General features: G+C 47.1%; 1 protein-coding gene across 1 annotated transcript in view; it reads right to left on the bottom strand.

Annotated features, from left to right (window-relative positions):
• Positions 1-283: 283 nt before the first annotated feature.
• The window catches only part of LOC115111770 (methylcytosine dioxygenase TET3-like), a 63,144-nt gene continuing 49,680 nt past the window's right edge, over positions 284-13,747 (bottom strand). Inside the window, 9 exon segments of the mRNA XM_029638179.2 lie at positions 284-5,802; positions 5,805-6,347; positions 6,748-7,074; positions 7,077-7,107; positions 7,668-7,805; positions 8,349-8,438; positions 8,638-8,788; positions 9,115-9,323; positions 10,071-10,164. Of these exon segments, the coding sequence (XP_029494039.2) occupies positions 4,595-5,802; positions 5,805-6,347; positions 6,748-7,074; positions 7,077-7,107; positions 7,668-7,805; positions 8,349-8,438; positions 8,638-8,788; positions 9,115-9,323; positions 10,071-10,164 (2,791 nt within the window). The 3' untranslated portion in view covers positions 284-4,594.

Here is a 13,747-nt window from a genome sequence, read left to right as displayed (position 1 = left end):
TCAGACAGAGACAGACAGACAGACAGACAGAGACAGTGAGAGAGAGACAGTGAGAGACAGACACAGACAAATAGACAGAGACAATCAGACAGAGACAGTCAAACAGACAGTGAGAGACAGTGAGAGGCAGACACAGACAGAACATAATATTGCTGTGCTGCCACCACGTGGACATGAAGAGGTAACTGAACTGTGCTTTGAGTGATCGTTATTCTAGTTCCAAACTAACATGCTATAAGTAAAATTGACAAAATGTTTTAAAAAATGTTGATCATACCACAAATGATTTTCATTTTTAGCTTTTTATTTATCGCGCAACATAAAACAATATTGTGGGTTGTACCACATACACTATGTATTCACATAATACACCATACAGCTACAAAGAGAGACTGAACAAAAACAAAACAACTTTTTTACATACTGCATACTTGACATGAAAAAATAGAACCAAGAACAATCTTTGAACTCAAAAAGGAATGTAGCTGCCAGTTGTGGTGTTTTGTTTGTTTTCTGTTTATTTGGGGCAGGATTTAAGCTTGAGCCCAGCTTGAGAACTGAGAGGGGGGTATAAATTGTGATAATATTTGTGTGTGTGTTTATGAGAAGGAGAAAAGGATAGAGGGAGAGAGAGAGCTGGAAAGTATGTGAGGAAATATGTGAGATGTGTAAGCAGTTAGTGAGTGTATAAGTACATAAGAAAATAAGTGCATGAGGGAGAAAAATAGCGTGGGAGTACACAATTGTTCCAATATTTTAACATTCTCCCCTCACCATTAAAATGTACAACATACCCCAAAACAGTAATGTTTAATAGAATAGCTTCCGCACATACACTGCAACAAGTTTTCAATTAAGATAACAGTCTGTTCACTTCAATATAATATGATCATTCAATCCCCATACCAGTTAAAAGTACCTTATGGGGACAAGGATTAATAAAAGTGTATGTATGAAATGTGTGAGTGCTTCAATTCAACAGTTGTCATTTTTTGTTTTGTTCACTGCCTTGAACATGAATGGGACGTTCCCATAAGATCAGCACCAGAGCAGTTCCCCATCCACTGAAACTGACATATTTAAAATAATAGTTCCTCTTATCTAAGAGCTCTAAAAAATATCAGTGATATAACCCCCCCCCCCCTCCAACACACACTATTCCACGGTGGGGGGAGGCACCATAGCACCAGCCTCCTTTGAGCATGTTTCTGTTATTTCCATCACATCTTGTATAGAAATGTACAAAATTCATCTGAAGAATATAATGACCGGCACCCATTATTACATACGGATCATAAATATGCCTGAATCATTATAACTGTGTGTGACTCACGCATTGTCGTTTTTTAAAAGGGGGGAGTTTGTTCTTAAAGTGAGAATAGAATACAGTTGAAATAGGATCATGAGTAGTTGTGAGACAAAGGAACAGGCATATTTTCCAGCCCAGTCCCTAAATTAGTCAAAGTCCTGTTGGTCATGTCTGTGACAATCTATGACAATTAACGAAAGACAATATTACAAACTATACTACCAGGTATTATTACCTGGTGTCTTCCAGTAATACACTGTACCTTCAGTCTGGTTACTACAAGTGTTAAGTTGTCATGTTTTTTCATTAGGGTTACATCGTTTACTACTGTTATAATCACTATCATTGATAATAATAACCAACAACCACATTAAAAATGACTTACGGCGGTGGCAACCTCTCACCTCACAGTCTAACACAATGAACAAGATCGATGGCTGGGGCTACACCTCACCTCTGTCACTAGAGTTCTCTCACACATTTCTGATGAGTTTGATTCGGCACCTGTTTGATTCTCGTGTTAAAAAAACAAACAAAAAAAAACATTTTGAGCTCTATTCAATCCGTATCGTTGAAGCGTTAACAGATTTCGTGATAGAAATGTAGTCATTTCCGATTGCGCCGACATGTGATGCATTTAGTGGGAATGCCGTCTCTTCCAACACCAGACCGTTGCGTTTAAATTTCAATTGGGCTTTACCACTGAATTCCTGCGATACGGATTGATTACAGAGCCCTTCGTTGAGCATTGGTTCTCAGAACGGATAGCTAGATATCATACTCAGGTTTATAAGCAGCCTGATTACTGATTAGGTCTATCTCTTCTCACGAAGGGGGACTGGTTGGTTGCTGTCAGAGGTATCGTGTAGTACAGTACTAATGAAAACCGGACAGCAGTATTGAGTATACATCTACAGACACAACAACATATTGGAAATCACTGTGTTGCTTTCTGCTGCTGAAGGCTGTCTGACAAACTGACTGGACTTAAAAGCCTGGAATCATTCATGATTTAGTCATTATCCCTCACCAGTTAAATAATCTTACCTAAATATTTTAAATATTTACATTTTTTTCTCCCCCCCCCCAAAAAAAAACACAAACCAAAAAAACGAAGCTTCAAGTTGTCAATAATCTGTTATTTTTTCAAGATTAAAAGTGCTTTTATAAAATCTTTTCTTCTGTATGTACAATTTGTATTACCTATTAAAAAAAACGAAAAACAATCATCATTATCATGTAATAAATAAGAATAAAAAAGTGGATTAAAATGAGTTTAGATAAGAGAGCACACAGGGAAGCTGTGGACTAATGTTCATCATGTTTCTCTGTCCTCTCTGGTGCCTGTGTGTGTGTGTTTCTAGCTTTTTGCAACCATGACCAGTGTCTCTGCAACGTTGAGGTATAGAGAGCTCTATATCGACAACTTCATAAGCACCAGGGTTTTTCATCTCAGAAGTGAGCACCAAGCAGGCTCTGGTTCTCACACGCACTTACACACACACACACACACACTGGCGCGCACGCACGCGCACACACACACACACACACACACACACACACACACACACACACACACACACACACACACACACACACACACACACACACACACACAAGCTAAGAGCTGGATACAACATGCAGCACTGCACTGCACTGAGTGAGAGGCCTCTCTAACAGGCTGAGGAGGATCTTAGTGCAAGATGTGGAAAAAAAGATTCACAACCTCTTGTAGCCCAGTCCACTGTGGTGCACATTAGACAGAGACAGCTGGGGTTCAACCCACTGACTGCAACACTTGATGACTTAGGGCCAATGCAGAGGCAGCCAGGATTGGTGAATAAGGTTTTACTGGCTCTGTTGTGACAATGTCTGCATAGAGACAAACCTAGCTCTGCTTCAAGACAACAAACAGCACCATGCAGAAGCAGGACTGACTGACTGAGCCCTTGGTGTGTCGACATGCGTAGAGAAAGCACCAGTGTGTGTTTAGGAGTGCATTTCTGTCCACACACTATTCCCATCTTATGTCTCCGGTTTCAGTGTAAAGGCCTTGCGTGGCCTGTGCTGCCTGCGGTCGTTGGAAGGACCAGACTTTGGCGGCCATGCCTCGGTGGTTTAAAGCAGTAAGGCATTGCTCTGTGCTGGCTGGATGACAAGAGCTTTGTGTGTGTGCGTGTGTCTGTGTGTATCAGTGCACCATTTTACAGGGGCTTACAGGGGAGTCATAGAACTGGAGGGATAGATCTCTCAACCAACACCTGAAGGATGACGAGGACTTCCAGTGCCTGTTGTTCTACTCACTCTACGTCTATGCCATAGAAGCACCCAATTCCTTATATTCAGCATCTAGTGCCATGAAGAGTAGAGAAATGGAGTGACTGACATCCTCCCTGTGAAAAGGATGAAGGTCAACATGAAGCACCAATAGAGTGAGGTGGATTGGTAGGGTGAGAGGAACAATGACGAGAGTAGAACCCTTCTCTTCACAGCAAGGCAGACAAGACAGGAGTTTTTTTTTAAGAGTTTGGGGACGTTGCTAAAAACCGGATGGTTCAGAGAAGTTTCTGTGGGTGGTGGCGTTTCTCTTCACTCTTTTGGTAATGATTAGTGATTCAAATGTTTAGAATTCCATGCTGGAAAGACTGTCTTGAGGAGCCTTGCAGTGCTGAGAAAGGCCCTTCTCCAAGTACAGTCACAAGAATGTCAAAGGCCTAAGGAAAAACAACAAAGAAATGGGCAGATTTCCAGAAATATGGGAAAAAATAAAGATCCGACTGAGAGACAGAACCCCTCGGGGAAAAACCTAAACCAATCACATCATTAATAACAACATGAATGACAAAACAACCATATCAAACAAAACAAACAAATCAACTCAGCATCATAAAAATAACAATACCTGTAATAACAACATTGACAGTAACAATAGCAATCGTAATAATATTGATAATAATAGTAATAATTAGGAGGATCATTAAAATTCTATGAAGAAGGAGAAGCGATGGAGTCCCCCCCCCCCCCCCGCGGAGGAAAGAGGACGAGCACCACAGGCAGCGTGTCTGTCTGGCCCAGGGTCTGGTCCAAACTGCTGCCTGACATGAGGTACAAAAACAAACAAAACAAAAAGAGAAGTTAAACCAGTAGTCCCCCTCCTTCCAGCCCAGAGGAAACAGAGCAGGAAGAGAAGGATGGAGAGAGACACGGGACTAAAGGAAGGGCTGAGACACTCCTCCCTGGCCTGGTCAGCCCTCTCTCCCTCCACCAGTCTGTGTCCATCCATCCTCACACAAAGTGGCTGTAGGGCCCGGTGAGGGTGGTAAAGGCGTAGGGGGATACAGTGATGGTAGAGGTGGTGTGTCGCGTGGAGGCCAGCCGTGTCACCGGCCCCTCTCTCTTGTCCGTGGTCTGGCCAGGCCCCGGGCTGGCCCCTGCTGCCGTGGCCCCCAATTTGCGTTTCTTCCCAGGTTTGATGTCGTCGTAGGGCAGCCCCAGTAGAGCTGCCTCCTGCTGCCTCTCTCTAGCCCGCTCCGCCAGCATCTTCATCTTGGCCTCCCAGATCCACTGGCCGTGGCACGGCTGGTTCATGTTCTTGTGCTGGTAGAACACTAGGGAGATGCGGGTGGGGTGAGAGCGGTCGGGCCTCTTGAGCGGTGTGGTGGCGTGCAGCTCGCGCCGGGCGCACTCAATCAGGATGGACCCGTGGGCGGGCGCCACCGCCACCCCTCCGATGCTGGGGTCCAAGAAGTTATGCTCGCTGTCCGACCACCGCTCTTCCTCCTCGAGGTTGCGAGGAGTCTCAGCCTGGGACTGTCCATCCGACTGCTGTAGGGCATCGGGGAACAAGCGTCCCTCTGGGGCCGGGGACGGTGTACCTGCCATAGAGCCTCCGGAAGACTTCCAGGCCTTCTCCTGGAGCCCCAAGGGGGTCGAGCCCCAACTCTCGCCCGCCTTGGACCACATCTTGTCGGGGAAGCCTCCGACGGGACTGGGGCTATAACCAGCAGGAACCATGCCCATGGGCCAAGCCTTAGGCTGAGGACTGGAATCAGGGCTGTCCCAGTGGTGTGGGGTGCCGGGGTGTGAGGAGGGAAAGGGGGACGGGGGTATCTTTATGGAGGGGGACGGGGAGGGAGCAGGGGAGGCCGTGGGGGTGTTTGGGCCATGGTAAGAGTTCCACTGCTGGGAGTATGGGGAGGGCTGTTGTGGGGGATGCTGATGCTGCTCTTGGAGGTATGGGGACTGGAAAGTCTGGTGAGGTCCGTGCTGGTGAAACTGCTGCTTGTCTGAAGTGAAGGGAACCTCCGGGGGGCCTGGTGGTTGGAGGTTGCCTTCCCAACTGCTGGGCACCCTAATGCCGTTGGGCTTGTGCCCATGCCAGGGCCCTCCAGCAGCACCAGGCTGAAGGGTGGTGCTGGGCATGCTGGGACAGCTCTGGGCATTGACCTCCTTATAAACTGGCATATCCATGGGCTCCTGCTTGATGACAGGGTCCCTCTGTGGGAGGGCTCTGAGGAGGCTGAGGAGGGACGTGATTGGTTGTAGTCAGGCTGGTGAGGGTGTGGGTAAGTGCTGCGTTGGTGTTGGTTGGCTGGGTCTCCATGCTGCTCAAGGTGGCCTGGGCTCGAGTAGGAGTGAGCCAGCCTGGCCTGGAGGCTCTGAACGTCTGGCTTCTTGTCCACAGGACTGGGGGAAAACTTGGGCCCCATGTGGTGCCAGGAGCCGTTGCAGCCCTCGTAAGTGAGCTCATGGGGGAAAAGTGTGCTAGGGTTGGGGGGGTAGGTGTAGTAGCTATAGGGCAGTGCTGCCGGTAGATTAGGGCGGTAGCCATTGACAGGGCCTGGTGGAGGTGGAAGTGCAGGGGGCTGGCCATTGGAAGAGAGGCCTCCCCGTGCGTAGTAGCCAGGGCGGGAGGGGTAGACGTGGTAGGGGTCGGCAGCCTGGGCAGGGTAGCCCTCCAGCTGACCATGGAAGGGCTGGAAGCGCTGGTCCACTGGCTCCTTCTTTATGGTGGGCTTCACCTCCTGCTTAGGGATGGCTGTGGAGGAGGGGAGATAGAGGGGTGATAAGACGGGTAAGATCAAGCGCTTTTAATGGTTGACTTGGTTGGACTTTTGGGATTGATGAGTTTGATTCCTGCATGGGCTGCATACTGTAAGCCGACTAGCTGTAGGTGTTAAGTGTAGGTCAGTTTAGATGAAAGCATCTACTCTCGGGCTCCCCAACTGGTAGACCATATGTTCCAGCCCCCTGGCCATCCATTCAAGAAAAACGATCCCTGATCTGCTCTATGACCACATTATTATCATCGTACTGTAAAGCTGGTTGGAGTTTTGCTCACAATACTAGAGTGATGGGTTTATTGTTATCATAAACCTCACAGCACTCATAAAGCCACTCTCCTACATGTTTATAGTAGAGGTCAGAGGTCATCTCACCTTTACTGCCATTCTGTCTGACAGGGGAGCCAGCGTGCCGGACCTCCATCTTGATCCCGGGTTTCTCCGGCGTCTCTGTGGGCGTTGGCGGCTGCTGCTTGCCCTTCTTCTTCTCGGAGGCACGGTTCTTAGCGTCCAGGCGGCGCTGGCGGCAGGACTTGGCGCGCTCGGGCAGCTTGCGGACCTCGCGGCGGAAGTTGTTGAGCACCTGAATGGCGCCTGTACGCATCTTTTGACGCTGGCCCTCCTCGCTGCCGAACTCGTCTGTGAGGGCGGCCTTGTAGAGGGGAAGTACGTGGAGCTGCTCGTCCTCTGGGATCTCCCCACCGTACGGTTGTCCTCTTTCGTCAGAGTGCACACCTGGGGGTGAACAGAGGGGTGTTAGCGTAGCGAGAGAGACAGCGTAACTGCTGTGTGTCGTACAGTTGTCCTGCACAACTTTCACGTTTCATGTACTGTGTGTGTACGGTGATACACTGGCCCACGAAATTCTTACTTGCAACAATGCAACAACAATAAGAAATAATAAAAGATAAGAACACGAACATAAAGTAAATGGCTCAGTAGAACAGAATAAACATTTTAGCATAAGTACAATACAGGAAGGCAGAATTTATAGTCCAATATTTACACGTGCTTTGTGGAAGGGGGGATTGGGGGGCAAGTGCACCTGGACTGTACAGGGGGAGTGGTAGGGGTGGAGGAAGGGTTAGGGTGGGAGACTCACTGTCTGTTCTAGCCTCATGTAGTCAGACACAGACTATACCAACCCCAATATGCCCCCACACACAGCGGAGCATCCATACGATGTCCACACATAGAGAGGGAAAGAGCGAGAAAGAAGATGGACGAGGGAGTGACGGAGAGAGCGACAGAAAGAGAGAACGAAACAGGGGTCGAGGTAAGGCTGTGTGTCGTACCACAGTGCAGCCGTTGTAGAGGTTGTGCTGGTCCTTGTGGGCATGGGCACAGAAGTCCATACAGGCCGTGACTCCGGAGAACGGCCGGCCTTCCTTCAGACCCAACCTGCAGTCTGTGGCTTTCGTCTCATTCTGACACTGAGGGACAGGAGAGGGGACACAAGTTGGGTTAGCGTGGTTTTACTCTACAGACCATATCTAGCACTCATTGCAGCCGTGAGTTTTTATTGTGCACTTTTTGGAGGGAAGTCTGCAAAGTAGTTATCCAGCGGAGTGTAAAATCACTGAGGGACACAGGGAAGAGGACGGCATGTCCCAGAGCAACCTGTTACTGTACACAACACATCTAACACATAGCATCCTTCAGCTTGTTTTGTTTACTTTCAGAGGGACCGTCTACTATGTACAGTTCCGGTGCTGTTCTCAGTTAGGTGTACACTCTTAGAAAAAAGGGTTCTTCGGCTGTCCCCATAGGAGAACCGTTTTGGGTTCCATGTAGAACCCTCTGTGGGAAGGGTCCTACAATGAACCCAAACGGGTTCTACACGGAACCAAAAAGGGTTCTTCAAAGGGTTCTCCTATGGGGACAGCCGACGAACCCTGTCAGGCTCGAGATGGCACCTTTTTCCCCTAAGAGTGTAAGTGCAGGTAGATGATGGTGTGTGAAAAGGCAGATGTTACCTGGTTACTGTAGGCCTGTGGGGCCAGCTGCTTGTACAGGGGAGCCACCTCAGTGGCCAGATCCTGGAAGTTATCCCTGAGTTGATCCTCCTAACATACACACAAAGACAGATACCCTGGTAGCTCAATCACAGTGTTAGCTTAGTGTGGTGTGGTCAATAATAATAATTGTACACAGGTGGTTTGTAGTTTTTGGATATAAAAGCAAGGGAGGGAGGTATCTCTTGTCTGTGGAGGCTGCACAACCTTTTTCAAGTCTCAGTAGTACAGATATGGTACTACACATTACCTCTTGGGGGTGGTCTCCTGCTAGTCTGAACTTGCGTGGCGTTTTGCTGCGGGCGTACTTGCAGCCGTTGAAGTACATGCTCCAGGAACAGCCGAAGGAGAAGGAAGCTCCACAGCTGTCGGGGTCCTTGCCTTGGCACGCGCACGTACGACTGCAGGCAGGCAGGCAGGGGGAGACAGAGAGCACGAACACAGTCAGCACCACTCACAACCCCATCAGACACTCACAAGGTAATGTTCATCGTTCAGAAAGCCTCAGTGCATTGAATGTCTATTGAAAACGACGATGAAGTAGTCTGCAGTCCATAAGTAGACTAACTTGCTCATTTATTACCATGCACAGAAGTTCTGTCTGAAAGCCTCCCTCAGTGCGCCATCTAAACATCTTTGGACTGCTGAGTTTACTGCTCATTTAAGAAGAATATAAGCATATTCAGCCGACTCATTCGTGGTTCTGTGAACGTTTCCTGTCACTCACTCGTCGTTGAGTCCACAGCGGCGGCTAGTGGGGTTGCCGAACTGTGTGAGGGTGGCGGAGAGCTCTCGATAGAGCTTGTCGCCTAGCGCCCGGGGCACGCCCTCCCACGCCATGATGAGGATGATGATGAAGGCGTTGGGACAGTGGTGACCCGCCCGGGGACGCACCAGACACAGCAACTTCTCTGTATCACTGCCCCGACGAATCACCTGATGGGAGAGGGGAAAAGACAGAAAGGGAGGGGGGGGCGAGAGAAAGGGAGAGAGAGAGTGAGAGATTGACATCCGGATTCTTCTCTACTCTATCAATAGTGTCTGTTGAGAAGCCATGAAACCGTTAGCAGGGTGTCAAATAGAGTGACAGAGGTAGAGAGTGACAGAGGTAGAGACCTCCAACTGGGCAGGAGAGGGCTCAGGGAGACCCCCTACTGGACCCCCTACTGCTTTACTGTCTGAGGGTGAGGCTGTGGTTGTTTGTCTACTACCTCTGCTCTTACTCCCCCTCATTTTCACTAATGGCTATTAGTATATAGAAGGAGTGAAGTGTGAAATGTCTGTTTGGTTTTACAATGTCTGGGGAAAGTTGTGTGTTGATAAGAAATTGTTTGTGGTTACCTACACTAGTGTGTTGTGTCAGTCCAAGGGCCAGTCTGTTTGTGCTACCATGTCAACCCCCTGTCACTCATGGTCATATTTGGCTTGGTAATGAGACCAATGGAGTTGGTTAGAGCACACAGGTGTTGACACACAAATCTGGGGCCGGGTGTTGACACACAGATCTGGGACCGGGTGTTGACACACAGATCTGGGACCGGGTGTTGACACACAGATCTGGGACCGGGTGTTGACACACAGATCTGGGACCAGGTGTTGACACACAGATCTGGGACCAGGTGTTGTGTAGGGTTAGGCTTTGTTTGTTCTGTGAGAGGTAGGTTCAGTGTTTTATGTACTCACCCACTTGGCGATGGGACATCCCTGAGAGCTCTTGCCTTCCCGGCCGGTGTAGACTACCTTTTCAATACGGATAGCATCTCCCTTCTCTCCATACCTGCACCGAGAGACAAGACAGTACAGTGTGAGTGTATGTCTTCCTGAACACAACAGCTCAACTGATTTGTTTCCAGTATAAAACGTTCCCATCGTGCCTTAAAACACCCGTTAGCTGTGGTATATTAACTAATGGCATTATTGGTTAGTAAGCAAGTTGCCTATGAGCTTCTGCATGACCATAATGCAAATGTTTGAGAGTTGAAGGTGTCTTGTCAAACACAGAAACCACAAGCTGGCTGGCCAAGAGGAGTGTTCACAGGACACCGTTGATATTCACAGAGGCGTGACAGGAGCAGCCAAAGCCCAACATAATCTGACCAGAACATTGTTAGTCAGTGTGTCTGACGAAGAGAATGAAACCCCAACCCTTCCGGGCCGTCCACGCCGTGCGATAGCTATAACGATAATTATAACCATATAATTTTGGTCGTTTGGTTTTTATCGTTCTAGTTCGAGTGAACAGGAGCATTCGAAGCTTCAATGATAACCACAAAGAGAGCGGAGATCGACTAACGAGAGCTACGGTTCGTCCCTGTCCCTCCGATGATAAAGCGTTGACAGCCAATCAAAAAACGTGTTCTATTGAAGAGTTTGTCCATGGTTCTAGGTGTGCGAGGCTGCTTGGAACAGGAGAGGAGGCAAAGTGCACAGTAACGTTGCCTGAATAACTGGGCATGTGTGAGCATATTGGTGGCCACATTCAATTATAGGACGACTTGGGAGAATGATCAACGTCAAAACAGCGCCTGTCTGTACGAGAAGGGCATATTTTCTGATGGTATCTGTTAATAATGGAGAAACAACCTGATAAAATACACACTATGACGAGCCTGCTGATGTGCCTTTCTGGACCTTGTAAACTGCAAAGAAAAGTCCCATTAGCCTACTGATCCAAATGGCTGCATAATCAGGCCAAGGCTTTATGCAGTTATTTCGGCATGAGTCATTCAAAACAGGACGTTGGAGCAGTTACTCAAATTAGCATATGCATCACTGCAGTTTTACAGCCCTGTAGAATGACTGTGTACTCACTTGATACAATAATACATTACTCATTGCACTGTGTCGTTGTCTCCTAGGTAGAATAATGTTCTTGTTTAAAAGTAATCAACAGTGGAGCTTTGTGTGCCAGAGGGGACTTGCAGAGCGCAGCCTGGAGGAATGCACATATTTATTTATTTGTCTTGCACTTTGACAGGTAAATATGTATAGCCCTACTATTTAGATAATGACTGGCCTAATATTTAGCTTCTTACATCGGCTACAAATCTAGCCTTTCTCTTCCAGCTGTTCCAGTGTGCAATAGGCTATATGGCTACAATAGGCTATATGGCTACAATAGGCTATATGGCTACAATAGGCTATATGACTACAATAGGCTATATGGCTACAATAGGCTATATGACTACAATAGGCTATATGACTACAATAGGCTATATGGCTACAATAGGCTATATGGCTACAATAGGCTATATGACTACAATAGGCTATATGACTACAATAGGCTATATGGCTACAATAGGCTATATGGCTACAATAGGCTATATGGCTACTCCACTATTGCTCTTCTGGTGAAATCGCAGGAAAAGCTAGGCTACAAAATAGGACATTTCTTTAGCACTTTTTATACTAGGCCTAATATCATTTTGTGGAGAGAAGCAGGCCTGCTCTTGCTAAAATGTAAAATAGGCCTTGGGTAAATGAACTGTCAGTTAAGGAGAGAGAGTGCGTTGGTGTGATTCCTTTGGCCGGTTATGATACTATGGTTGCACTGATGCATTGCACATGGTTGCACAGGACATACAGAACGATGAGCACAGTGGAAAAAAAAAGATCCAAGCGAATTGACAAGCATAAGAAAAATGGAAATCACTTGCAAACGACTTGAGCAAAGAGGCAAGCAATGTCACGTAAAAGACGTGCGGGCTAAACAGCGTTTTGTAGAACTGCTATTCAAATACAAGTTTCAATATTATTTTTCATTTTCATTGGTTTAAATAGTACCGCAAAACACCCGTCTCAACATAAACAGTGAAGAGGCGACTCTGGGATGCTGGCCTTCTAGGCAGAGTTGCAAAGAAAAAGACATATCTCAGACTGGCCAATGAAAGGAAAAGATTAAAATGGGCAAAAGAACACAGACACTGGACAGAGGAACTCTGCCTAGATGGCAAGGATCCCGGAGTCGCCTCTTCACTGTTGACGTTGAGACTGGTGTTTTGCGGGTACTATTTAATGAAGCTGCCAGTTGAGAACTTGTGAGGCGTCTGTTTCTCAAACTAGACACTCTAATGTACTTGTCCTCTTGCTCAGTTGTGCACCGGGGCCTCCCACTCCTTTTTCTATTCTGGTTAGAACCAGTTTGTGCTGTTCTGTGATGGGAGTAGTACACAGCGTTGTGCGAGATTTTCAGTTTCTTGGCAATTTCTTGCAAGGAATACCCTTCATTTCTCAGAACAAGAATAGACTGATGAGTTTCAGAAGAATGTTCTTTGTTTCTGGCCATTTTAAGCCTGTAATCGAACCCAGAAATGCGGATGCTCCAGATACTCACCTAGTCTAAAGAAGGCCAGTTTTATTGCTTCTAGTCTAAAGAAGGCCAGTTTTATTGCTTCTAGTCTAAAAAATGCCACTTTTATTGATTATTTAATCACAACTACAGTTTTCATCTGTGCTAACATAATAGCAAAGGGTTTTCTAATGATCAAATAGCCTTTTAAAATGATAAAGTTGGATTAGCTAACACAACGTGCCATTGGAAAACTCAGGAGTGATGGTTGTTGATAATGGGTCTCTGTACGCCTATGTAGATATTCCATTAAAAAATCTGCCGTTTGCAGCTACAATAGTCCTTTACAACATTAACAAAGTCTACACTGTATTTCTGATCAATTTGATGTTATTTTAATGGACAAAAAATGCGCTTTTCTTTGAAAAACAAGGACATATCTATGTGACCCCAAACTTTTGAACTGTAGTGTATATATCTTTTTTTGGGGGGGGACATAAAAGAATGTAAAAACTCCAGGAATTCAGCTCAAAGTGATTTTACTTTAAAAAATCTGTCCCCAAGTATTCACACGCATAATAGAGATTCGTGATAATATACAAATGTAAGCAACATGTCGATCTTGTCTTATCGCTGCAACTCCCCAACAGGCTCGGGAGGTGAAGGTTGAGTCATGTGTCCTCCAAAACACCCGCCCGCATAACCCGGAAGCCAGCCGCACCAATGTGTCGCTGACATCCGAGGTCACCCTGCAGGTGCCCGGCCCGCCACAATGAGTCGCTAGAGCGCGATGAACCAATTAAGGCCCCCCCAGGCCAAAACCTTCCCCTAACCCGGACGACGCTGGGCCAATTGTGCGCCGCCCTATGGGACTCCCGATCACGGCCGGTTGTGACTCAGCCTGGGATCGAACCCAGGTCTATAGTGATGCCTCTAAAACTGCGATGTGGTTCCTTAAACCGCTGCAGGCCCCAAAATGATTATGTTTTAATCAAACATTATACCTGTTTGAGCTCCTTGCATTCAATCTGCAATCGAGAAATGATTTGAAAATATGTTTTGGCCCCCCGAA

Source organism: Oncorhynchus nerka, linkage group LG27 (assembly GCF_034236695.1).
Source record: "Oncorhynchus nerka isolate Pitt River linkage group LG27, Oner_Uvic_2.0, whole genome shotgun sequence".
Lineage (NCBI taxonomy): Eukaryota > Metazoa > Chordata > Actinopteri > Salmoniformes > Salmonidae > Oncorhynchus > Oncorhynchus nerka.
The sequence above is the reverse complement of the archived record's forward strand: the minus strand, read 5'-3'. Positions and strand labels throughout refer to the sequence as shown.